The following is a 27,158-nucleotide window of genomic DNA, read 5'->3' as shown; positions in this document are numbered from 1 at the left end:
CAACTGTATAATCTTGACTGCCCCATTAGATCTTGCATTATTATTTGAGCTTTGTCAATAAACACGCTTATGATACAGTCCGCGAGCGAGGGAACATCTCGACGCTTCTGTGACGTAGACGGAGAACGGCGTTTCCGTAGCAACTGGGGCCGATCCGTTAACCGCAGCGGCCGCTGTACTCCGGGAGCTGATCCAGGAGTTGGGGGGGGGACTGTCGTCGGTAACCGGATACCTCCTCTGTCTTGTGGGGCGTAGAGACACGGGGGCGACGCAGTATCGAGGCGGCGAGCCCGCAGTTCCGTGCGGAGATGCTGAATATGTGGAAAGTCAGAGAGCTGGTGGACAAAGCGTGAGTACCGAGGAGCAGGTGGAGCTGTTTGCACTAGCTTAACCGCTGAGTGGCTGCTAAGCTAACCGGCTAGCCGGGCGGGTTTAGCCGGGCAGCATCAGCAGCTTTTACCGCTGACAGAGAAGAGGGTACGGCCCGTGACGTCACGGCGATAGCCCCTCAGCTGTTAGCTCCGACTAGCTGGCTAGCTGCCAATCTTCAACCTTGTGGCACAAATAGAGATGTGTGTTTTACAATGGCTTGTCCCAGTGCACATTTTTCAACACTTGCTCATATAGGCCAAGAGAAATTCAACATTACACATTGCAAATTCATGTATTTCCGATCCACAGCGAAAGCTACCCAGTTAGCTAATTCCGCTAGCCGTGCTAAACCCAGGTCGGCTCTGTGTACTGTTTCTGTTGGTGCTGCTGCAGAATTACGCCCTGTCCCACCCTGCTGATGCACGCCAGCTCCACCATGCATCCACCTGATACTATACTCCGATTAGAAAGCTGTACATTGATGATAGTAAACTAAGTGGCCGGATAATTGTATTTTGCCCTGCCAATTAGCGACCAACCATGTCTCAACGAGGCCCATGCCCCCATGGTTCCGCACAGTTGGACAACAAAGCTTGTTAGCCAAACAGATCATGCTGTTGTAGCTAATGTTGGCGTTGCAGTATACTACATCGTGTTTGTCTGAGCACTACGTTAAGCATGCTTCTTTGGGATGTGTCGTTGAGACATCTGTTGTTGGGAGTATAATGTTCAGTATAATATATATAGAACATCAGCCTCCTGTCCTGTCTGATCCAAGAGACACGCTTAGTTATATGAATGACTTTGCTGTGTAAAACCCGGACACACAGAAGTGGAACATGCGATGATGCTTTTAGTTACTTTAGATAACGAAACATATTTTCTACAATATACCCTATTTAATAACCCACGTAAACAATGTTTGATAAGGACCACTATCCAAAGATCTAGCTTTGTGGCAGCTACAAATTAAATAAAGTTCTCAAGTAACTTTACAATGGGAACTAGGGGTGTCACAATCAAGTATTTTGATCCTAGTAATTTGATATTATCTGCCAATACCGAGTCCCTATGTGCCACTTGTATTTATCTGGATAATGCAGCTGCACAATGCAAACTTCAAGTACTTCAAGTAAATTATTGAAATCAATCCAGTGTATATGCTGGACAGTTTAATGTAATGCAATACAATACAAGGAAGAAATGTCTGCATCAAAACTGTTCCTAAGATTTTCTTTTCTTTTAAAAAACAAAACAAAATAAGGTTAACAAAAATATTCGATATGGCTCTTATCACAATTTCACATTGAGCAAAAATTTTCAACAAAATAACAAAGTAAATAAACTGAAATATGTCTTAAGAATTGCTCTCAAATACACTTAGTGTAGCATTGTTGTAAAGGTACAGAACATTATAAATGAATAATATAATCACAGTTGCACTTTAAAGTATTTTGATCGCTGAACTTTAACATTCCCAGTCACAACGACTAAAAATTGGTCACAATTCTGCTTATTACAGGAGTATAGTGAAACTTGTTTTACTAATGAACAAGAAAAATTTAGATTCCGCTTTAAATTGTGTAGCAGATGAAAAAAGATCAGATTCTATTTATTGGGGTAGCAATATTTTATATTACAATAAAATCTGAATATCTGCCGTAAATGGTGCTCTCCGTTTACAACACTTGTGTGAGGGGGTGAAAGAAGGATCGGGCAGGGTGCGTGCTCAAAATAATCGATCCCTAATGAAAACTGTCAAATATTTTATAAAGGAACAATAATCTAAATCAGTTTTTCTGATATTGGTTTTTGCAAATACTAGGAATTTGAATCTGGTTTTTCATTGCTCTCAGTGCACTTACACAGAAAAAGACAGACAGCCAACAACAAAAAGAACAACAGGGCTGGACAACAACTTAAACACAGTAGTACAACAAGTAGTTTGTATTGTATTATTTATTTATCTACATATTTATGATATATGATCTGGTGCCTTGGCCAAATAAGTGCATCACCCTTTTTCATGTGCTCATTCTTACACCAGAGCAAAGTGTGGTTAGTTTAATATCACATTAGTTACACTCTTTGAAGAGCCTCCATCAACTGTTTTTTGTGTTGTGGTTGTTGTTTGTGCTTTTTTTTAGTTCAGTATCAATTCTTTAAATTTCACTTCCTTAACATTATAGGACATTAATTTATTATTTAAAAAAGAAGAAGATAAATTCAATGGCGTATAGATACCTGTTATCACAGTAATGATGATAAACCAAAACCCCATTAAAAAAAAATGTACCCTGCATTATACACTCAGTGGTCACTTTATTAGGTACACCCATGAAATCTAATCCAATTTAATACAAACGCTCAACCTACCTGTACAAGTAAAACTAATGGAGACCCCAGGAAGAGTAGCTGCTGTTTAAAAGCTAATGGGGATCTTAATAAACAAACAAGCAAACAATTATAATAATGTCCAGTTTTGATTGACACTGTCAGAAAGGCATATATTCAACTATTTGTTTATTATTGGGGTTTGAACTGGACTGCATTACATTGAGAGAAGTTTCTAATGTCATGCCCACCCTATTTACAAACACGAAGAGGTAAGAATATTATAGAAACACATTTCAATACAATGCAATCCAGTATGACCACCACTAACAGCAACCTCGGTATTAAACATTGAATTAAAACCTCTCGGCAAGACTTAAAACTTATTATTATGAGCTTCATAAAGGTAGAAGTAGCAGAGCTGTTTTACTGCATTGCATTATATTGTATAGGTTGTACCTGATGAAGTGGCCAGGGTGTGTAAGTCAAAACATACCACCTACTCACCGTCTCATTTTGTTTCACAGTGTTGTGTTCTTTGCTTGTTATTTTCTCGTTACTTTCAGCTATCCTTATCTTTTACTCTGTTAATGAGGTAGGTGTTTAAGACTTGAAGGTTAAAGCTCCATGTGCGTTGTTAAGTGAACTTGCATTTTGATTGCAACCCAGCAAACAAGGTTTAAATACAAGCTAATATAAAATACATACTGTGTGGGTGTTGTATTTACGTTCATACTGTGCTGCACTAACTGTACCCAAACAACACTGAAACCCTGAAAAGAAAAACACACTGCCCAGTGACAGTTAGGGTACAGTTTTGCAGTTTTTCATTTTCCAAATCACATCTTTATTTACCACATTTTCAATCCTATAAACAAAAAGCATTGCAAGAGCAAAAGTCACAGTAAGAATGCTGACATGAAAATGTCATATTTCACATTGACGGCTCACAGTTTGAGACCCTACATTCTCCGGTTGCCTCAGCCCTTTAAAGGACCAATCATATAGCAAATGTGATAAGATAAAAAAATTAAGTCAGTAGAGGAAAGTTGCACAAAGGAAAGATGAGTTATGGGAACACCGAAAGGAGATAAGAAGTGGAAATGGTACAGTGTAGAAGCACAGACAGACGGAGCGCTCCACAGAGCTTCAGATGGAGTAATAGACACCAGCTCCCATCAGCTGTTGGTTGTGCCTGGCTGGGCATGATGAATACACTCTATTATTGATCTACCTCAACAGAGTTGGCAGCGGCGGCCTTGCTTTTCCTGCAGATTAAGAGTCACGCTATTATGGAGCTCTCGCTGTCTGTGTCTGTCTCATCTGCTGATAATAACACAGTCAAAGGCAGCTTCTGTGATGCACAGACGCCTCTTATTTTCCTTTAGCTGGAAGGGTGGCAGAGCTCAGAGGAGAAAGAGATGGAGAGGAAAGGTGCTGTGGAATAAAGGATTAATGATAGGATGGGAGACCGGGAGAAGTAAGGAGATAAAACAGGATCAAAAATGAAGTGAAGACTGAATTTAAAAAAAAAGGCCAGGTGGAAAAGGATGGAGGAATGACAAGCTGACGGAGCAGGAGCATTAGATAAGCTGAGGAATGTGAAAGGTGTGTTTCATGTTGTGCTTCTGCTGTGTTTTTAGGCCTCCGTGCGGATGATAGCCAAGGCCGGAAGCATTATTTTTCGGGTTGTCCAGCCATCTGTCCAGCTGTCCGGCACATTCTTGTAAATGCAGTATCTCAAGAGTGCCCTGAGGGAATTTCTTCAGATTTGCCACAAATGTTCATTTGGACTCAGTGATGAGCTGATTAGAATTTGGTAATCTAAAGTCAAAGGTCAAGGTCACTGTGACCTTGCATCCATCCCATTTTCATGAGTGCAATACCTGTAGATGACCTCAAAGGAGGTCCCTCAAATTTGGCACTAAACGTCCACCTGGATTCGAGAATGAAGTAATTCAAATATGGTGGTCAAAGGTCAAGGTCACAATGATCTCATAAGTATGTTTTTGGCCATACTCAAGATCCTTGGGTGTGCACTTGTACAGATCTTCTGTGCTGCCAGAGGGATGATGTGTGTGAAGTGTCCATGTTTTCGCGGACATGGATGTGAACTCTAAGTGCAAGTTCACTGGTGCACAGAGGCACGCAACCGCAACACACACACTCAGGAGCACAAACACAGCAGCTGGTGAGCACACTAAAACAAAGTGGGCAGGCAGCAGCAGACATTGCTTATTGGGAGGTTTGGCTGCGTTTACCTCTCTCGCTTTACACACACAAAGGGATATACACTCCCCACTCAATGCACTTTTTGCACACTGACTAATCTCCCTTTGTGTATGAACAGCTGAATATTTTCCTTCACGCTATGCTTGTGTACGTCTGTCCTCTGAAGTGCAGCGGTCAGGAGGCTTTTAGAAAGCTGTCATTCATTATTCAGTAAACTGAGATTCTCCTTGTCTTACCTGATTTCATTGTGTGTTGTAATCCTTTTTTCCACAGTTATGCTCAGCTCGAGTCTGTGGTGTGTTTGTGCCGCATGAGTGAGGTGTTGCTGTGTGTAGCAGTAGGTAGACATCTGTGATGTGTAGAGTGTGTGTGTTTGAAGAAGGATACAAAAATAATGCTCTGCTAGCCAGAGGGATTGTTTGTCATTTAAAAGTTGTATTTGTGTGTGTTCTTCTTTGTAAATAAGTCAGCATGTGTGTTTATGATTGTGTTTCTGCTGTCTGACCTCTGGAAATGTGACGAGTGGAGTGTGAAGGGAATCTGCACAGAATATATGCTGATAACCAGCAAGGCTGACTGACTGAAAGAGCGACAATAACAAGCGCCTCGTTCACAGTAGATAAACTGAAAGACAAGAAAGTAAAGCCACAGGGTTTTCACTTTTCCATGTTTGAAATATTTTTAATATATTTATGAGAATATATGTTTGTGTCAACAGCACCAATGTGGTGATGAACTACTCAGAGATCGAGTCCAAGGTGAGAGAGGCCACCAATGACGACCCCTGGGGACCCTCCGGACAACTGATGGGAGAAATAGCCAAGTATGTCTAACACACACACACACACACACACACACACACAGCTACTGAATGTGCACACAAATACATGTACATTATACCTGATGTAGCAGGTGTTGGTTCATTTCACACACATTCACAAAAGATGTTTTATTAAGGAGAAATGAGAGTTCTGTTAAAATGGCAACTAAAGCCTTATTTGGAAGGACTAGTATCACCTGAGGATCGCTTGTGACTCAGAAATTGCGCCCATCCTCCCCACGTCTGTGTTCCGGCAGTGCATTTGCAGAGATAAGCGAAGTCTGTATTTTACTCACAATTACCAATATTATGGTATGATAAACAAAGTCATTTTTAATTCTACTCCACAAAACACAGACACATTACACGGTACCTCTAGTTGTGATGTACAGTGTCATTAACCTCCTTTTTTCTTAAAAATGTGGGTAAAACAAACAGAGCTATGGAGCCCCAAAAGGTTAATATTTTTTATGTTGTCAAACAAAAGTGGCATGAGATTGAAATACTCAAGTAAAGTAAAAGTTCCTGAGATTTGTACTTAAGTACTGTGCTTTAGTAAATGTACTTAGTGACAACTCCAGCACTGGAGCACTGGTCAGCAGAGGGACACACAGTAACTAAAATTACAGTAATTGAAATCAATGCACCAAGTATAGTCGTATTTTCTCAGCCCTGAAACTTAATAATCAGATTACTCTAAAACATCATATAAATTTGATTAAATTATATTCATGCATTTTTAAAAAATGTTCCTTAAATGTAAAACTTATTTTTCCTTGTGCTGGGCAGAAATCTGTGGCTTGTGAAACCGAGATGTTTTTCTCTTATTTTGGTAAAAGTGCTCTCAACCAGTCCTAAATTTGCTTCCATCTAAGAGAGGAGAAAAAATAAGAAAACACCGGTGAATCCCCAAAATCAATGGGTACTAACAAACTAAGCACAAATCGTGGATACATGCACAAATACGAGAAAATTTGTTCATATGTAGTTTCTTGGATGATGCCCAATGTCACACGTTATTCATCTCATCATCTTTCAAAATTTCACTCTTCTGATGGATTTTAGCTTGAGATTTTATCTTGAGAAAACAGAAAACCTAAATACAACCCCAAATCAGAGATGTGGCCCCGTGCTGATTCGCACGGACTGATAATATCACATGACCTCTATGTTTGGCAAAATGTGGTAGGTAATTTATGGTCAAATTTTTACTTGACAGATTACAGACATGGCAGATTTGCACAGGAGTAATATTACAGATGACCTCCTCAATTATTAAAAATTCCCAAGGTTATACATGTCCTTTGTGAACAGGGTCTGAGTGTAATTCTTCACAGGTTCTGGTCACAAGACCTGATTCTGCTATGGCTTTTCTGCATTCAGTTTTCCCAGCACAATGATATCTTTGTTTGTGTTTGTGTGTGTGCGTTTGTGAGTGTAGATCTACTTTTATGTATGAGCAGTTTCCAGAGGTGATGAACATGCTGTGGACCAGGATGCTGAAGGACAACAAGAAGAACTGGAGACGAGTCTACAAGGTATGATAACAACAAAAAGCCCATGGGATTTTGGATCATTGCAGAAAATGAGCTCAGCAGTAAACAAACATTTATGATTCTTACACATTTTGTAAAGCAAGATGATCTCTACAAATGAACACCACTTTTAGGATTTTTAAAGCCTGAATGCAAAGCTAAAAAATTAATTACACTACGGGCTCGTCACCACCACAGCGAGGCTGTAAACCCATGTTCAGCGCAGTTCGGTGTGATGATGCTCTGTAGTCTCATTTAGCCACTTGTTATCAACTGCCTTTTTTAGGAAACATAAAAGCTTCAAAGTTCACAGTGGGGTATTAACAGATGTATTTTATGTCTTAGAACAAAAGGTCAAAGTCTCTGAAGCTTATAATAACCACAGACCTTATTTAAGGCTTCTAACAAAAAAAAACTAAAAAAAAAACAAAAACATTGACTTTGACATGAGGGAACCAGAGGTGTTGAAATGTTAACTGATTTCCAGGTTTTAGGACTCATTATTGGGGTTCTCTATATGTATTATATTTACAGTCTCAACTAGATACTTGTGCCTTGCCACCATAATCATATCACTAATATGCAAAGATTATAAATAATGAGTCCAGGAAATATAAAAGAGTTTGGATTTTTAAGAGAGCAATTAAGCTGAGTTCAAGAGAGGGGATGGTTGAGTAAAGCAGAACTGACTTTAAATCATGTTTTTAGGAGAGATTATTTCTCACTGCGTCATTGAGGCTATATCGCCCCATAGTTAACTCTCTTATCGTGTCTCTCACTCCATCTCTTAATATCTCTCTATATCTCCCTCTGCCAGGCTTTACTGCTGCTGGCCTATTTGATTAGGAATGGGTCTGAAAGAGTCGTCACCAGTGCCAGAGAACATATCTACGACCTGCGATCTCTAGAAAACTACCACTTCATTGGTGAGTCTCTAAATCAAAATCAGCTACATCCTTGACTGTTTGGAGGGCATTTGGCAGGAAGAGTCTTTGTAGATTTTTGATCACACCTGCTCAGAGGTCTCATCACCGGACCTGCTCAAAAGTAAATGCTTTTTGGCATAGGATATGATTGGAATTAGTGACTACATTTGGGGATACAATTACATTTAAGTGGGATGTGCTCCTTTTTGGTTGCTTACTTTCAACATCCACAAATATTAAAACAAAGTACTTATTTGGAGTACTGAGTTTAGCTGCTGGAAAAAGCAGTTACAAGATAATGGCTTCAGCCAGATGCCCCATCCACAGAGAACTGGTATGATATCATTTATTAAATCTTTGCACTGGAAAGAATAACCTTTTTAATGAGGCTTCGGGAAACTAAATTTAAGGAAATTGATGGGGAAAAAATCATAAGGATTGACCCTCTGGGGACCCTGAATGTCTTAAATTAAACAGAATATCTGACATTTAATTTTTAGGCCACCTTACCATTGACAAAGGTGGGGTAACCAAAATTACTATCCACATCAAATATCACATCAGTTTGGCCGAAGTCCTCAATTTTTAGTTTCCTGTGTTTGTGTCTGTCCAGATGAGAATGGTAAGGATCAGGGCATCAATGTGCGTCAGAAGGTGAAGGAGATGGTGGAGTTCATCCAGGACGATGACAGACTAAGAGAGGAGAGGAAGAAAGCAAAGAAGAACAAAGACAAGTACATTGGAGTCTCCTCTGATAGTATGGGAGGAGTAGGAGGAGGAGGAGGTGGAGGAGGAGGAGGAGGAAGCATTAAGAACTGTAAGTGATTCACTATATCTCTCACCTAGCAAATCAACAATATAGCTTACACGTCACAAATAAATGTTTACTATTTTTTCACTAATGTTTCCTTGAGCCCGTTTTTGTTCTCTCTCTGTACAATACTGACTTTGAGTGGTAGAGCTCCAGGTGCGCACAGACAGCGACAATAACTTTGTCCTCCACTTCTGATTCTCGGTAATGTCAGGAGAATCCTTACCAGACCTGAATGCTGATAGGTGTTTTCGACACAGTGTCATATTATTACTGCAAATACGCAGAATTTGCAGGTTGGCATCATTTGCTTTTACTTGCGTCCATGCATAGTATGTAACTGCAGTGTCAAACGCTCGCCTCGCATTATGTATAAACACACTACTAGCAAGTTGAAGTTACCAAATCAATACAGAAAATGTTTTAAAAAATTACTAAGATATTTTTATTTTGTGCTTTTAACAAGTTCTTTTTTGATAAGAGGATATTATTTATTAATGAACCATTAGTAGATGAATTGATTAGTCGATCAACAGAAAATTAACAGATTTTATCATTTGAAACATTTGATCAAAAATGCAACAGTTACCAGTTTCAGCTTCTACAGTGTGAGGATTTTTGATATGTTGTATAATTTTTTTTTCAATTTTGTTAATTGAACAAGACATTATATACATCAAACAGTTAATCAAAAAAATAACACTCTGCAGCAGCTCTGATTTTATTATTTCTTTTAGTGCATTATATATATTATTAATCAGAAATGGTTACACATGATTGTAGAGCTGAATTTGTTTTTACAAGACAGAGACTGTATATGTCCTTTGGTGGATGGCTATGAAACTGGGAATGATTACAAAGTCTCCTTCCCCGCCCTTTTCTTTGTTCTTCCCTCCAGCTAATGAGTTGGATCGGAGTAAGTGGGATGAGGACTGGGATAAGAGCAGAGGAGCTTTCCCTTTCAGCGAGAAGCTCGGAGAGATCAGTGACAAGATAGGCAGCACCATAGATGACACACTCAACAAGTTCAGAAAGAAAGAACGAGACGACTCACCCGACAGAATCAGGTAAACGTACACACTGACAACGTCCATGCACAGTATGTGTACATTTCTGAAACCTTTGAACAAATCTTTGAACAAGTTCTGAGTCACTACGCGATTCCTTGGTTGTGCATAGTGGTGTTGTTATTGCAAATATCGAAGAATCAAGATATGAAAAACTTTATTGTCAATCATATTGTGACAGAAAATCACCTCGGTTAGGAGCTAAAACAGCATGAAAAAAAAAACATTCACACTCATGAGACTCACATAAAATCACAAAACAGTTCCATAGATTAATAAAACTTGTGTAAACCTACATTAAAAAGTAGTGACTGTTTTGTCTTGTTTAAAAAGTATATTGCAGGTGGAATAAAAGAGTTTTTGTAAGTTATCCTTTTGGCCAGGGGATCTCTATAACAGCTGGTTGAAGGGAGTAGCTGTGGAGGGTCCTCAGTGATGCAACCTGCTTTTCTTTTTACCGCCTGACTGTTAAGTTCTGAGAGCTCGGTTTGATTAATGCTGGTAATCTTGGCTGCATGTTTGATGAATCTGGTGAGTTTTTTCTTGCTTTTTTGAGGAAGTTTTACCAGGATGCAATATTAAATGTGAGGACTGAGTCAATGTGACCGGCATACTGCTGTTAAAATGTCCTGTCTGACGTTAAAACCTTCCAGCCTCCTCAAGAGAAACATGCACTGTTGGGCCTTTTTATAATGCACAGAGCCACCCAGCTGTTGCACATCAGATTGCTGTTCATCTTCTTGCCATATGTTTCAGATCTTCAAACCATCTTGTCTTCGATTCACATATCCATCACATAACCAGTCACACAGATGTACAATAACTACAAAGTAACAGAATGTTCCTTAGCAAAATCTTCTGTGTGCCGTTTCTCATGCGTCCTTCGTGTCTGGTTGCCACAGTGACAACGAGGAGGACCGAGCATCGAGGAACGGTAGGCAGGAAACCCTTGAGTTCAAAGACGAGGAAGAAACTGTCACAACGAAAAGCATCCAGATCACGCAAGCAACAGAAACTACGACCACCACCACGCGGAAACGCAGCGGAGCAACAAGCAGCAAGACTCTGGACCTGGGCGCTGCAGCCCACTACACTGGAGACAAGAGCCCAGAGGAGAAGGTTCTCACACAAACTCTCATGCTTTTACAAATGTGCAATATATTCTCTATAGTACATGTTTCATCACCGTGTCTTTCTACCTCTGTCTTCAGTCAACAGTCAGGCAGTCCTCCAGTAGCGGTCTAGCTGACCTGCTAGTCATTGACCCTTTATCAAATCAGAGCACTGCAACAGGTAAATATAAAGTTTTACACACAAAGTTGAGGAGGAAATGACAGTGGTTGTAAAATGTGGTGTACTAGAAATTGTGTCACTCTTTGCTGTATTTTTCAGTCATTTTTTTTTTGTATAAATACGTGTATGCTCTCCCATCCAGGTGGCAGTTCAGACCTCATTGGTGGCTTTGCTGATTTCTCCTCTCCTGCAGCCTCTGCCAGCCTCCCAGCCTCCACTGGTAAACTTGTTCTTGTTGCTCTCAGCTTTGCCTGCAGTAATGTTAGGTCACTTTCACACATTAATTTGGCAATAGCTGTGGCGGGAGGCATTATGTTTTTTGGTTTTTCCGACCATCTGTCCATCCTTCCATCAGTCCACCTGTACCATTCTTGTGAATGCAAAAACACTCAGAGGGAATTTCTTCAAATTTGACACAAACATCACTTGGACTCGGAATGACCTGATTAGAATTTGGTGGTCAAAGGTAAAAGTCACTGTCAAAAGACCGCACAAAACATGTTTTTGGCCATAACTCAACACTCCGTATGCTAATTATGACCACATTTCACACAAATGTCTAATAGGATAAAATGATAAAGTGATGGCATTCTATATCCAAAAGGTTAAAGGTCAACTTCACATTGACGTCATAATGTTATGCAAAAAAAACCCCACATTATATTCAGATGTATTGTATTCAGATTTTTGATAATGGGTTGTTATGAATGAGTGTAAATGTAGGACACAGTAAAGGGCAGTTTCTGCCAAAATCCAAAAAGAATTAACATCAACATATATCATCTATCTGCCAGCTGCTGCATCATCCAATGGAAATGGAGAATTTGGAGACTGGAACGCTTTCTCGGCCAATCCACCGGCTTCTTCTAGCTCTGGTCCCTCCCAGTCCGTCACGGACCTTTTTGGCAGTGTCCAGTCTCCCACAGCCCCAGCCTCTAATCCTGCCTCCGCCCCACCTTCTGCCGAGCTCTTTGACCTGATGGGTGGAGTTAATCATCAGCTAACCAGTCCACATACAACACTGAGTGCCTCTCAGAGCATGACTTTCTCTCTGGGAGGGGTGACTCCAGGAGCATCAGTTGGTATGCCAACCATGCCCCTCTCTCGCTCTCAACAGGTAGGTACAGTACACTTCACAGGAAAGTTCAGTTTGTCTCAAACTGTAAGAAAATTTGAGAATATTGTTGATATAGATACATTTTTTCTGTAAGTGTCAGAAGAGAATTATTCTGTTTTGAAATATTTGTAATATATTTTAGAGCTTGGGAGGCATGACATCTCAGCAGCCCATAGGACAACAGCAGAAGGTCGGTGTTGGAGGTCCAGGGTCGTTAGGGTCGACCTGGTCTGACCCCTCCGTCAACATCAGCCTGGACTTCCTATCAGCAGGCCTCAACCCCGCTAAGACACCGCCCACACTTAACAATATCATCCAGCAACAAGGTACACTGTGATTCATTTTCTGTGTGTATTTATACAGCATGTGGATGTTAAAGATATGTAAACCTCATCTAAAAAGGAAAACCAGAGGACCGTCGCAACGCTAGTTAGCCAGTTAACACATTAACAACACAATCCAATGTTAAAAGAGCAAAACATATTCAGCATGTGCCAATGAACAATACAAACCATCAGGAAATGTTTCTGCTAAAGAAAAACAATCTTCCCTTATATGAGAAGTTTGTTGATCTCACTCTCTCTTGACTTTAGCCCTTCGTTTACTTTCCTCACTTCCATTACTCTTCTCACGCGTTGAGCTGAACAGTCAGAGTGATTTCATTCACTGACAGACGCTGCTGCTGTCATTGCTATTACCGCTGCCGCTGCTGTTTCCTCTGCCGTTGCTGCCGCTTCTGCTGCCGTTGCCGCTGCAGTTGTCACTGCCGTTGCCTCTGCCGTTGTCACTGCTGTTGCTAATTAAACATCCTGAATCGGCAGAAAAAAAGCTGATCAGCGTCGGTGAGAGCCAACAGTGCAGCAGTGAGGGCCAGGGATGTTCACAGATGGCCCAACATTGACTGACGGACAACCATCAGCTTTATGTGTCGGGGCCTTAAAATTTTATTAAAGTCATGTGATTTTAGCAAAAACTGTCTGGAAATTTCCCAGTACAATTGTTCCAGACCTGTGACTTTATGTAAAATATGCAAACCTTAAATTAACAAGCAACAAAACTCCCCATGCACAGCCAGTGTAATCGTCAGGTGCTGGTTGGTAGCAGGAACATTTAAAGATAAAAACAAAGTCGACCATCGCACACTGAAGAACTTCACTGTGATTTTATTCAGCACTCTGAATAAAGTCACAGTTAAGTTCTACAGAGTGCGATGGTCCACTTTGCTTTTCTCCTTTAAATATAAAAGTTATTTTTCATTTGGTACATCCATTCAGTAATGTGTTTTCTGCTGCTTATCCAGGTCATGTATTAATTATTTGATAATTATTATTTTGGATTATTTAGTCAGTATTCTTGTTATTATTACTGAGTGACTTGGACAGGTCAATATAGTTAACATTTTGAATATATGTTTATAACCCAAGTGGTAAAACAGATCGGACTAACTCCTGCCTGCTGATATGTATCCGTGCAGGAGTGCCTCCCAACCTGCTGGCCCAGAACTTCGGCGGACTGAACCTCAGCTCCCCGCCCCACGTGACACCCATTAGACCACCAGCCAACGCCATGACGATGGGCATGCCTGCATCTATGGCAACTGGCATGCCTGCCTCCTTGGCATCGAGTATGCCCCCTTCAATGACCACGGGTACCATGGGGATGGGGGGAATTCCTGTAAACCAAGGCATGATGGGAATGAACATGAGCATGAATATGGGCATGGCCGCTCCAGTGATGATGGGCAGTATGGCCGGCATGGGAGTGCCAGGAGTAGGGATGGGCCTAGCGCACTCCATCACCCCAGCCATGGTCCCACCCAAACAGGATGCCTTTGCTAACTTTGGCAGTTTTGGGAAATGAAGGAGTGCAAATGAGTGTGAGTGAGTGTGCATGTCTGACGTGATGAGAGTGTGAACCACAGAAGGACTGCTGTACTTGAAGACAACCTTGCATGTTTCTCTCTCTGCTTCCTCTGTCTTTGGCAAGTTGGCACCAGTGATTGTTCACCATCCCAGATCTCGCGGGAGGTTGGAGAGAGCGCCCACTGGTGCCCCTTACCCAGTGATCATTTTACATGTGAAATTATGTCACACAGATGACTCCCGAAGAGCAGGGAAGGTGTCCACCCACAGCCTCTAGTCATTACGTTCCTGTGAGGAAAGGATTCTCTTTACATGTTTTATATGAATGACAGTATATCCCCCTTCATTACAAAAAACACTGCAAAAAGTTTGTTTCTCTGTAGCTGCTGCAAGGAGAATTCAATCAGTAGGGTTAACTGTAATGAAAATGGCAATGCTGCCTTAATTTTTGTAGCATTGTAGATGATTTCAACCAAATTCAATCACAACATTTAAGCCATTACTTTACTGCCTGGGAGTGTTGCTCCTGTTGCTAACATTACAACAGTTAAAAAATCTGGAGTATACTGAATCCATACTCTGATCCTCCAGCAGAGGGCAGGATGGGTGTATGCGTCTAGATAATACTGTAATTAATCTTGAGCCATATTAGTGTGCTTGAATTGCATATCTAATCCTTTTTCTCCTCTTTTGATCAGGCTTGTAGCAGTTCACAGTGACTCACTGTACAGTGAGACAACCACAGTTTTAATTAAGATTAAAAGACAACTTGAGTGAAGCCTTGAACTGCTCAGAGCAAAGGCTCACAAAATACCATTGGGCTCCTTCTAATACAATAATCAGTTACTGTTAAAAGTGATACTTTTCCTCTACTTTCCATTTTGGATGTCTGTATCAGATTAATTCCTGATTAAAGGGTCGGTCAGTATTTTATTAAGACTACTTTTCACATAAATGTCTCGATGCCCCGTCTGACGTTGTGTCACTTCAGGCACAAAATTGTTGTAGGACTTTATGTAAGCATTGCTTTCTGACCCACATAGATCTCTTCTGTCCATTCTACTTTTTCATACAGACACTGTTTATGGATAGAGGGACAGAATAATGTTTTTTTTTTAAAGAGTATTTGCCAACTGCCTGCTGGAGAAGGTGGTGAAAAAAAAGGTCACCGTCTACATGACTGAACATCACAATCCTCTACATTTCTTTCATGTTACAAGCAGTGGTTCACCTCCAATTTCTTGGGTCAAACCAGCAATGTACCTTTAATTACAAAATATATTTGCCAGCAATGATTTTTCAGCCTGCAGCTCACTTGGTGGTCTCTTGGTGTGCACCTCACACACTCTGTACTAGAAAATAACCACTCTTACATTTGACCTGGAATAGATACATTGAGGATTTTTTTTCCCTTTAGATGCGTTTTAAGTAAATGATTTTTAAGGCTAGCTGAGACCAATCTTAAGGGTTTTGGGGACCCCGATTGAAGTATGTGTGTGCAAGAAAAGAGTGAATGAGTGTGTGTGACTTTGTTTATGGGTATAGTTTTCTCTGTTTGATGTGCAGACACAGCTAAGCAGAGCCTCTTGTCATTTTATAAGGCACTGCACTCCAAATGACCAAATCTTTATTTTGTTACTCTCAGAAGGATGATTCCATAGCTATTAGTTTAATATTTTATTAGTTTACTTGTAAGGTTATGTTCATATGAGAGAGCTACTAATAACATAATTTAGTTGACGGGAATCATGTTTGGTTTCTTTTTCGGTACAGCTCATTTTATTTGATTGTACTCTATATTTTCTGTACTTCATTCGACATTAAATTAAATTATAACAATAAAGATTTCAGGTCTCACTGATATTTGCATTACATTTGATCCTAGGCATGGCAATAGTAGCTCCCATTGAGGTCACTCCAGTCCCAAGTGAAGACAGGCAAGTCCCAAGTATTACTTTTACTTACTTCAAGACCTAAACAAGTCATAATGGGCAAATGTAATGCCATTTTAACAACAGAGTAATAATAGGCTAGATTATACTTACAGGAACAATAAATACTTTTTTTAAACACTGCAATTATTTTTTGTTGAATTTTTTTTTTTTTATGTCAACAAAATTATCTTTGGTATAATTTTTCTAACTGGTGCTCAGTAATGTAACGTTAGTTCTTCATGGTTCTCTCCTGCAAATTGATTGGAATAGCATTAACGTTAATTGATTCAGTAAATTAATTGATTTGTGGCACACTTTAGTAGTATTTTCAAATCAAAATGCTCAAGTCCAAGTGAAGTCACAAGTTATTTTCAAGTCTTTTTCCATTTTTTTAAAGTTGACTCTAAGATTATCACCATCCCGCCCACGAAGGAAGGTACAGTATCCCCAGAGGGCCAGTGTGTGATAGTGCTACTGGGATGAAGATGCAAGCAGATATACAGAAAAATAAAGATAAAATGTTTGGATTAATAAAACATTTTGGAAAATCAAAATTATATGATAGGCTGTCAAAATGTTAATTTCTGTTAAGTAGGCCTATAATTTGTGAGACAACACAATTGTGAAATTAAAGGTCACATTTGGACATTCAAGTCATACCTATGAGAAAGTCTACTAAATTAGAATGAATATTACAGTGAGTCATTATGATATACTAAGTCAAAGTTTAGCCTTTTTGAAGTAAAACTGAGAGTAAAAACTCATTAAAGTGAAATTATGAGATAGTAAAAACTTTAACTTGGTACACCTGACAAAATTATGAGATGATGTAAATCATTTTGATATGGAAAGTACATTAACCATTTGAAACCTGAGCAGATTGTCAGATTTCTTGCACTGGATCAGCGTGTTTACATGGACATGAACAATCAATAATTCATTAATGAAAAGGTTTTTGGAGTATTATGTGTTTAAGCATGTAAACACCATATTCCATTTATGAGAAACCAGATATGGCAGCTGGAGTACTCTGAAATAAACTGGGGTGTATAAGCCGAATGTGAATAACCTGATTTCTCTGTGCTCATGTCAACACTTTATCCCGAATATGATCATTATCAGGATAAGCCTCATCAATGGGTTATTCATGTAAATGTAACCGTACTCTCCATTGCCTCCATTTATTCAGCTGCAAACAGCTGGAGAAATATTACATTAATTTGGCAGATTCTTTAGTCCAAATAAGAGACAATAAGCACAGTTTAATTCAATGGGAATAAAATCTAGATATTATCAAGTACAACACTGCCAAATAAAACTATTTGGAGAACCAATGTACAGTACGAGCAATAAGGGTTGAAAATAATTTGTGCTTTAAGATCAAAGCATGCATTTTATTTTCAATGTATTTAACTATTTTATAAACATATTTGTGAATAAATGATATCCATCAACAATTTAGTAGTTTTTGCACTGTGGTAGACTTGCCTAAGTAGAGGACTTCAGTTGTTTTTCCTCCACTGTTCAAAACACAACACACCACAACTGGGTGTCCCCCAAACCATTTTCAATTCACAATAGAAATAAAGTGGTTCGCAGTGGGAATTGGCTTTGTACTTTTAGTATACATAAAATGCCAGAGTGCATAAAACAGCATCAAAATAAAACTTGTTAAAAAAAAAGGGTGCTAGTGGAAGATCCCCTCCACCTCCTGACAGATGTCCTTGCTAAGCCCCTAATATCCAAAAATTCAAGAAATGTCCTAAAATCCTAGCAATATCGTTAAATCCTAGAAACGTCCTAAAATCCTAGGTATGTCCTGACATCCCAGAAACTTCTTAAAATCCTAGAAATGTCCTAAAATCTCAGAAATGTTCTAAAATCCTGGATACGTCCTAAAATTCTAGAAATGTCCTAAATTCAAAGAAATGTCCTAAAATCATAGAAATGTCCTAAAATCCCTCACAAAATGTATTGGACTGCTACGACTAGCCCCTGACCTCCTTTCATTTTGCAAAAGTGGCCCCCAAGCAAAAGGAAGTTCAGTAAAGTCCAACTTATTATCAACAACACCCTGCACACTGACGGAACAAAAAAAGACATAATGAAAAACGGGACCCAATGAAAGCTCAGCCAATCTCCGTGAGAAAACCATCATCCAATCAGAGCTCACAAAACTCAGACTGCACTATGATTGATATCACATTTTAGCGAATGGAAGAAGTAGAAACCACTATGGGGCGTTTCCAGGAAGAGAGTGGTTACATTTTCCTGTAATGGCGGACCAGACAGAGAGCGAGACTATCGGGTTCAGCGACAACAGGTCAGATAACAGCCATTAATGTGTTAAAATGAATTTGAGCTCGGTATGTTATTATGCATATGATGTGATTTTATACGAAGTTGATTAGCGTTGTTTTTGGTGGACAGGTTGCGATAAACAGTGGTTTTACTTGTGAATGTAGCCATGCTAGCTAACTAGCTTGTAGCTAACTAGCCTGTGTTGCCAAGCGGCTCGTCTCTGCTCTCCGCTCGTGGCACGCGGTAAACACAGACAGTCAGATTAAACACAACCAGATGGTTCCCTTCACCTTCCTCACCAGGCCCCTAATTTGTGTTCACACACAGCTCCCGTTGTGTGTGTACGTGTGCTCTGTGTTTTAATGTAAATGTTAAACTAGCCAGCTAGCTAAGATATGCTACATTCATTAGTAGGCAGGAGCACAAAACTCCGTTCATTCAGTGTTTTGTATGGACTTGCTTACTTCTTTTAGCACAGTTAGTAATAAACGAGATTAACTACGTGTTTGATTATGTTAGGACGAAAGTGTACACTCTCACAGTGCCCACAGGACATCACTCCGAAGAGCATGTGGAGTAATAAACACCACAGAGCTGAGAGAACTCAGCACTACACCCAAAGGCTCCCACAGCAAAAGCATCATCCACGACAGTGTGATGCATCTTCAGGGTCGTATTTCTGCAGCTCATTTGCTGTGCATAAAGCTGCAGAACCATATCAGTACAAAGCTATACAAGCAAAATAGACAAAAACGCGACATTTACGAAGTTTCTGTAATTATTTGCCAAATTAGCCTAGTTTAATTCGCAGCTTCCTTCCTAGTAAATATCTACCTTCAATACGATCTGCGTGGATTATTTAGCTAGTACCAATATTGTTATTTTGCATGGCTGGCAATACATTGATGTAATTAATATTCTTAAATTGTGAAGCACAGTTTTGGTGCCTTAATTAACACTTTAGAGTAAAGTTAATTAATAAGCCAATTTTGTCCCAGAATTGGAATAAGACTTTATTAATCCCACAGGAGGGAAATTTACATGTTAAAGCAACTTGAGTCAGAATCAAAAGAATAAGGAAAAAAGACGATTTAGTGCTAACATAAGTAAAAAATGCTACAATATATAAAAATAAAATCTATGTACACATTTTCCTCACACAGAGAGTGTATGTCCATGACTGATAGAGGCACAGGATCAGGGGTCGACCGATTTTGGTTTTTCAGGGCCGTGCAAGATAATATTGGTTTGTAATTTCAACAGAAATCAGCATGTTGTCTAATATGTCATTTTAATGCCAATATCTGCTGATACTGATGAAATACTGATATTATCATGGATCTCTACTTCATACTATCGTACACTCTGACGTTATTATCAGCAACTTGAAAATGTGAAGTATTGCTAGTGCCAAACGTAAGTAGGCTGGATCTCGGCCTGTGTGATATGTTGCCCAGTCTTACCTAGTAGTTACATTTCTTTTCAAGCATTACAAATACCTGCAGGCATATATCATGGTTGTACTGATCAAAGTGCTCATATGAAAGGGTTTTTTGTCAATGCCATTCAGTGATCTGCCATAAAACAATGGTAGTCACTTGATATTGTTTTGTTGTATTAGAATGGCGCAGCAGGCAGTGCGGTTTCGCAGCCCTGTGCCTGTTCCTGCACCTGCGCCTGCACCTGCCCAGACCCCAGTGTTGCGAGGCCCGCCACCACTCCTTAGGCCACCACCACCTCCTTTTGGGATGATGAGGGGACCCCCGCCACGACCGCCGTTTGCACGTCCGCCCTTCGACCCCAGCATGCCACCCATACCACCACCAGGAGGCATGCCACCACCCATCGGACCTCCACATCTACAGGTGACTGTTTCCCATTCTTGTGTGACATATGTGTTTTTCTTCATGGAAGTGTTGGGCTGAACTTTGATGTTACACAGCGTTTGTAGAGAGACAAAGACCGAAACAAAATAAAATGACTGGTGCGTCCGCAGAGGGTGCATTTAATTTTATCTGTCTGATTATGTCTTTTATGTGGTATCTATAAACAAAGAGAGAAACTCCCACACACTGTCCCGCTGACTGCTGACAGTGACAGACCTTCCTCGGGTGTGTCAGATATACCTGATGAACGTCTGTTAGACCGAAACGTTGTTTAATTCGTTCAACACATGTGTCAGAAGTAAGCGGGACAGTGTGCAGGAGCTTCTCTCTTTGTTTATAGATACCACATAACAGAAATAAACAGACATGCAAGAAAGAAATTCCCCATCAGCCTGATGGACTGTCGCTACCCCTTACGCAGGGGAAGCTGAAGGAGTAAAAGTGGAAAAGTTTCCTTAGATGCCCTTGAACATATGGCAGAAAGTTAATGATGATAACTACACAATGATTACTATGTTTAGACTATATTTCATGTAACACATCATATGCATTCCTGTAACTTTCACTAGCAAACAAACCCCCCCAAAAATCTAGACATTAATGTTTTTCTTCTATTCCTACTTTTCAAATTTTACTGGTTAGTGACCATTGGCAGTGTAGTTCAATTGCATCTCAATGGTAAACACGCATGTGTTAGTGAATAAGTCCAAAGAGGAGGGTAAATCTTTCAGCAGAGACAAGATCCATAGTTTGTGTTTCAGTCAGTGAGGCAGCCATCGGGCAGTCTGCAAAGAAATTTCCCACAAATAACAGCAGCATTAGCTCCTGAAACAAAACACAAAACTCAAGACAGAATCAAGGAGGAGTGTGACTTCTGCTAATCTATTTCGACTTCTTCCTAATTGATAATAACATTTAGTGCGATTCTCTCTTGACTGATAAAATATTGACGCACAAACCTCCTAATTTGAGTTCAGAGGTTTCGGTAAGTGCTGGCTGCTGGCTAAATAGTCGACTGCTTATCTGACTGGACACCAGGGAGGACTCTTATTGGGCAATTTATATTCTTAGCACCACTCCTTGCAATATAAAAATGTAAAGCTGGGTCTCTTATCTTTTGCTGCAGAGACCTCCGTTCCTTCCTCCTCCCATGGGGAATCTGCCACCTCCTCCTGGGATGCTGTTTCCGCCTGGGATGCCCCCCGTTCCTACATCTGGAGCCCCTGCACTCAATCCTGCAGAGGAGATCTGGGTAGAGAACAAGACGCCAGAGGGAAAGGTAAGGTGGAAGTGATATAGAAGGGCCGAGCAGGGTCCCTATACTGGTTTATGCAGTCTGGAAAACCATGGAGAACGAATCAGGAATGTTTACTTTCTAAAAGTTTTTCAAAAAGTACATTAAAGTAAACCCCTCAAGACAGAGACAACATCAGTAGTGGTTGTTTAATGGTGTGTAATTTTTTTGTATACGAGTGGAATATTGTGTACTGATATGAGATTATTAAATACATGACTGATTTAATGGTGCTAATCACTTTAACCCTTTGAAACCTGAGCAAATTGGCTTGATTCCTTTTAGAAACATGGATCTGCAGACAATTATAAAATGTGTAGTCCAATATCGATTCTTAAGATCCGATCAGGACGTCTCTACTGAACAATATCAATGAAAATCCAAGGATAGACAGTGGAGTGGAGTTTGGGCTGGCATTCTAAAGAAAAAGTCATCTTGGGAGTAATTTTAAACAAAACAAAAGTGATTATTGCAATAGAAAAAATATGTGGTGCGATTACAGAGATAGATGACAAATTGTAATTTGTTGCTAAACTTAAATTTTTTGTTACAGTTTGTTCCTGAGTTACAGCTGTTTTTTTGTCTATTATCCCCTCTACAGGCATATTATTACAACGCCAGGACCAGAGAGTCATCGTGGAGTAAACCGGACGGTGTCAAGATCATCCAGCAGTCTGAACTTAACCCTCTTCTTGTAGCAGGGTCTGCAGGGCCGGGTCCAAGTGCGGGGGTGACTGCAGCTGCCAGCTCAAGCAGTGTCAACACTACAGCCAGCACAGCAGCCGCAGCCTCTCCGACTCAGGCCCCGTCCACGACCCCCTCCCGCACACTCACCTCCAGTCCAGACTCCACCACCCCCTCCCCCTCTGTAACCATTGCAGGTAAGTACACAGGCTTATATCAACCACACACACATACACACACAGCATGAAAAAAAATAAATGTTCTGTTTTTTTGTCTTTTTATTTCTAAAAGCCACTGTTGTAGCAGACCTGTCCCCTGTTGCCACGGTGTCCTCAACTGTTGCTGTGTCTCCAGTCACTGTGGTAACTGTTTCCACGGTGCCGTCACCTGTTACGGCGGTGCAGACCATGCCACTGCTGCCTGCAGCTCTGCCTCACAGTGTGGCCCAGCCCACCGCAGCCATACCTGCCTTCCCCCCTGTCATGGTGCCTCCTTTCAGGGTGCCCTTGCCGGGCATGCACATCCCTCTACCAGGTAAGAACCGCAAACTTTGAGGGAGAAACTAACAACCCACAACATAAAGCTGTTATCAAGATACTACAGACAGGAACTGCTGTTGAGATAGTTTGTACTTTAGTAAAATAGTCCTACACAAATACTGCACTTATCTATATTGCAGATTTACTGGTCGGTTACCAGGGTACAATTTTGGTTTTAATTGTCCTAAGGCAGGGGGCTGATCCGGGCTCAGAGTGATATGTCTTCTCTCTACCTGATCAAGTCTCTCTGCAAAAGTTTCACCCATATCAGATCAAAAAATTAACTTTGTCATTTTAATAGATTTGAATCAGGTCTTTCTGTATTTGTATCAAGTAGCTTCTGAAAAAGAAGTAAGCCATGTTAAACCACACCTGTTCTTTCAGTCTGTAAGATATATAATCAAATATCGCACAGGTTCTTCACCGGCTGTTTTGTTAGAATAAGTATCACGTCAGACTCTATATTAACAGAGTCAGATCAGGGCCAAAAAAAGACTTGATCAAGGACATAGCAAATAGAGAGTATAATGTTACTAGCATTGGTGGAAAAAGTATTCAGATCCTTTACTTGAGTAAAAGTACTAATCCCACACTGTAAAAACACTCTTTCAAAAGTTTAAGTCCTGCACTGAAAATTTCACTTATGTAAAAGTAAATATATTTATAAAAAGTATCAAAAGAAAAAATACCTAATGCAGACCCCCAGACTACTGCCTCAACGGAGGTTATATGTAAAATGCGCCATAGCTATTTTTATGTAACATTTTCCAAAAAAGCTGTGAAATTCTTCCAACTTCAAAAGGATTACATGATGCTCTCCTTGAGTCAATCCTGACAATATCCACAACGCCTCAAATTTGACCAATTTCAACGAATTAAAGTTGCATTATCTTATCGGCCTGTCAATAAAATGCTCATTTAGGGCCGATGCTGGTATTTCATTTTAAAGCCTTTATCTGCGGATACCGATGATGTGTCGATATTATCGTGCATCCCCACGGCTTACCAAAAGATCTCATCCCTTTATAGATTAGTTTATTTACTTTGGTCAGCCCAGATCTATCAGGCAACATTTTGTTTAAGGGTTGACCAACAAGTCTTGAGTGCCGGGGCTCAAATTTAAATTAAATGTTCTTGTGTGTTTGCTTTCAAGTTTTTTTTCTGTTGCTTTTCTCTTCTCCTCTGTCACGTGTGTTTGTGATTCTCTCTTTTCTCTCCCTCTGTCCCTCCTTTTGGCATAATTTGATCGTAGAGGAAGCTCATTCTTGTTGTTTATCTCAGTTTATTGTGTTCTTAGTTGGCAAAGTGTTTGGCAAAATCAGAATTACAATCAGATGGGGCCGATTTTAGATAAGCGCTGATTGTTAATCAGCTGACTAATATCAGACTGAGAGCTTCCTGATTGACTTTGAGATTTGTGCCGTTCCAACATAATGCATCCACTCTGTTAAGCCTCAAATTAAATCTTAGTTAGTAAACTTAATGCACGCTGTGCTCATTCCTAACATCTCTCAATAAGCTTCAGGCACATGAACATCAAAAGTGACAGAGTAACTGTTGTAACAAAATTTGGGTGTGTGTTTTGTCTGAGTGGGGCCACACACACAAACTCTTACACACACCATGGTAGCTCATGTCTAGTGTCCTGCTGTGTTCAACCAGATGCTTGCTTGTCCGTTGTTCTTGCAGGTGTAGCAATGATGCAGATAGTAGGTGCCCCCTGTGTAAAGGCAGGCCCCAGCCCCAACGGTAAACACCCAGCCGCTCGCATCTCAGATCTACAGTAGATGGCATGGTAGTGAATGGTGTCTACATGAGTCATATGGTATATATGGGAACCCTCAAACAGTGGCATGGTGGTGAATGCTGTGAACATGATCCATCCGGTGTACAGTAGAAATTTCCTCCATTCCAGCAGGCAGAAGCAGAACAAGCAGTTTTATGTTTTAAAGCCTTGTTAAACTCATTTATGATTATTCTTACAGACTCGACATGTTTGGTTTACTCTGGAGTAAAAACGCAGAGCTACAAGGCATAAAACTTGTCATCACTGGTGTAATTCTTAAATATATTTTCTTGATAAAGGGACGGTTCTCCTCAAAATCCAAAATGCATATTTTTCCTCTCACTATGTATCCTTGTAGATTGTTTTGGTGTTAGTTGCTGAGTGTTGGGGATATTGGCTGTAGAGACGTCCGCCTTCTCCTGAATATAATGGAGCTAGATGGCTCTCCGCTTGTGGCGCTCACAGCAGTGTCTCTTTCTAGAAATCATGACCTGGTTGCTCAAGATAATCCGCAAACCTTGTTTGCAGTTTCATGTAGGAACTTTTTACCAAATTACTTCTGCTAACTAACTGTATCACTGCAGAAGGAAAGGGATGATCACACCGAGATGCATCGCTAGAAAAGCGTCGCCAGGAAAAAACATTGTTTCCCTATGGTGCAGTGCAACTGTCAGGTGCTCCTCTCTTGCAGCTTCGTTACTTGTTTTTCTGGTGGTTTTTGGGCGTGCATAAAACTTTAAATATTTTCAACTTCGAAGCTCAAGGCGCAGAGTCTCACAGCACATCGATGACATCTTTGGCCATGCGCAGCAGTATGTGCACACAGCCCTGCTCCACAGGAGCTCCACGCTTTTGGTGCATTGAGCACCACAAGCCCAGTGCCATCTAGTTCCATTATATTGGAGAGAAGGCAGACACTTCTACGTCCGATATCGCCAACACTTGGCAGCTCACATCAAAACAATCAAGACTAATAAATAGAGATAATATAAATATTATTTAATTTTGTGTTGAACTGTCCCTTAAAATTCTAGTTTCTGCTTGTTCCAAACAAACCGAAAAGAAAATTAGTTCCAAGGTGCAAACACTAGAGAGAGGACACTTGAAAAATTAGCATCTAAATTGTTAGATTGGGCCGAGTTGTCGATTGTTAAGATCAGGCATTTTGAGGTGTGTTGTCAGTAACTGTAGTTAAGACTGAGACCATCTTTGTTAGTTCCCATAAGGCCAACTGCTTTTGCCTCGTAGTATTTCAGTAGCATAGCAGTTAGGGCTACATGTTGTGGTTATGCCTTCTCTTGTGGTGTGTGTGTGAAAGTGTGTGTGAGTGTGTGTCTGTCTTCGTGTGTGTGTGTGTGTGTGTGTGTGTGTGTGTGTGTGTGTGTGTGTGTGTGTGTGTGTGTGTGTGTGTGTGTGTGTGTGTGTGTGTGTGTGTGTGGTCACTGCTTTGTCTGTTTGTGTATGTGGCCTGTATTTGTTGTCAGTCAGTTGTGCTTCTTGAAGACATCTTTAGACGAACAGTTTCTTCCACGAATGATGATTTTTTTTCTTCCTTTTAATTTACTCACTTACCTGATATCTACCCCTCACGATGAACAGGCAAACATGTAGAGGAACAGGCTTTTTTAGGTTGCAGTGAATCCAGTTTATTCTGCCTTTGGCGCTCCCTGTCTTACCTCTGGTTTTGTTAATACATAATCGATTGTAAGCTCTGGGAAAAGACATTTCACATAGAGAATAGTCCACCACAACTACTATTAGTGTCTCAGGCAGAAAGATGAGTCTCAGCCAATCATGGTGTGTCTCTTTCCTCTCTGACTAATGACAGGAATGCTTCCTGGCATGGGCCCGCCTTTAGTTTCCATGATGCACCCACAGCTGGCTCTCTCGGCAGCTCCTGCCTCCATGGCCGGATCATTGCAGCTCCCCGAGTGGTCAGAGTACAAAACAGCTGATGGGAAAACGTACTATTACAATAACCGAACACTGGAGTCCACTTGGGAGAAACCACCGGCCCTGCTGGAGAAAGGTAGGCACTGCTGACTGGTGCACAAACAAGCTTCCTCAGGCCTGACTTGGTGGGATGATATGCTTGGCCAGGAGTGGAACATAGATGGATTTTGGTTGATGATTGGTGCTAGGCTAGTTTCTAGTATCACCAATGTCAAAAGCTTTACCCACTTTGATTTTCAGCTCACCAGCACCACTGAGTGCATGCACAAAAAAGTCAAGTTTCTACCCTTATTCCAGATAAGATAATATTAGTTATGTCTACATGTCTAATGAAAATGAAAATTCCACTCCCACTCTTGTTTACATGCAGCCGTGTATGCTCAGATTTGCGTGCCTTAACATGTCGTCTCAT

The 27,158-nt window shown here is 40.5% G+C and overlaps 2 protein-coding genes across 8 annotated transcripts in view; both read left to right on the top strand.

The window, feature by feature from the left end:
• Positions 1-158: 158 nt before the first annotated feature.
• On the top strand, positions 159-14,668 carry LOC121952523 (clathrin interactor 1-like). Its single transcript, XM_042499268.1, has 12 exons — positions 159-349; positions 5,657-5,761; positions 7,200-7,296; positions 8,111-8,219; positions 8,833-9,036; positions 9,929-10,097; positions 11,000-11,216; positions 11,309-11,390; positions 11,533-11,610; positions 12,185-12,507; positions 12,650-12,833; positions 13,982-14,668. Exons 1-12 carry the CDS (start codon positions 309-311, stop codon positions 14,365-14,367), a joined length of 1,995 nt encoding a protein of 664 aa, XP_042355202.1. The 5' UTR covers positions 159-308; the 3' UTR covers positions 14,368-14,668.
• Positions 14,669-18,565: 3,897 nt separating this feature from the next.
• Positions 18,566-27,158, top strand: part of tcerg1b (transcription elongation regulator 1b (CA150)) — a 32,635-nt gene continuing 24,042 nt past the window's right edge. For 4 of the 7 annotated variants that reach the window (XM_042498911.1, XM_042498910.1, XM_042498909.1 and 1 more), the window contains exons 1-7: positions 18,566-18,626; positions 20,226-20,469; positions 21,617-21,769; positions 22,386-22,665; positions 22,760-23,002; positions 24,697-24,756; positions 26,622-26,822. In XM_042498911.1, the coding sequence (XP_042354845.1) occupies positions 18,580-18,626; positions 20,226-20,469; positions 21,617-21,769; positions 22,386-22,665; positions 22,760-23,002; positions 24,697-24,756; positions 26,622-26,822 (1,228 nt within the window). In that variant the 5' untranslated portion in view covers positions 18,566-18,579. The remainder of the gene's footprint in view (positions 18,627-20,225; positions 20,470-21,616; positions 21,770-22,385; positions 22,666-22,759; positions 23,003-24,696; positions 24,757-26,621; positions 26,823-27,158) is intronic. The other 3 variants (XM_042498913.1, XM_042498914.1, XM_042498912.1) reach the window with 1 other exon arrangement.

This window comes from Plectropomus leopardus, chromosome 13 (genome assembly GCF_008729295.1).
Source record: "Plectropomus leopardus isolate mb chromosome 13, YSFRI_Pleo_2.0, whole genome shotgun sequence".
NCBI lineage: Eukaryota > Metazoa > Chordata > Actinopteri > Perciformes > Serranidae > Plectropomus > Plectropomus leopardus.
The sequence above is the reverse complement of the archived record's forward strand: the minus strand, read 5'-3'. Positions and strand labels throughout refer to the sequence as shown.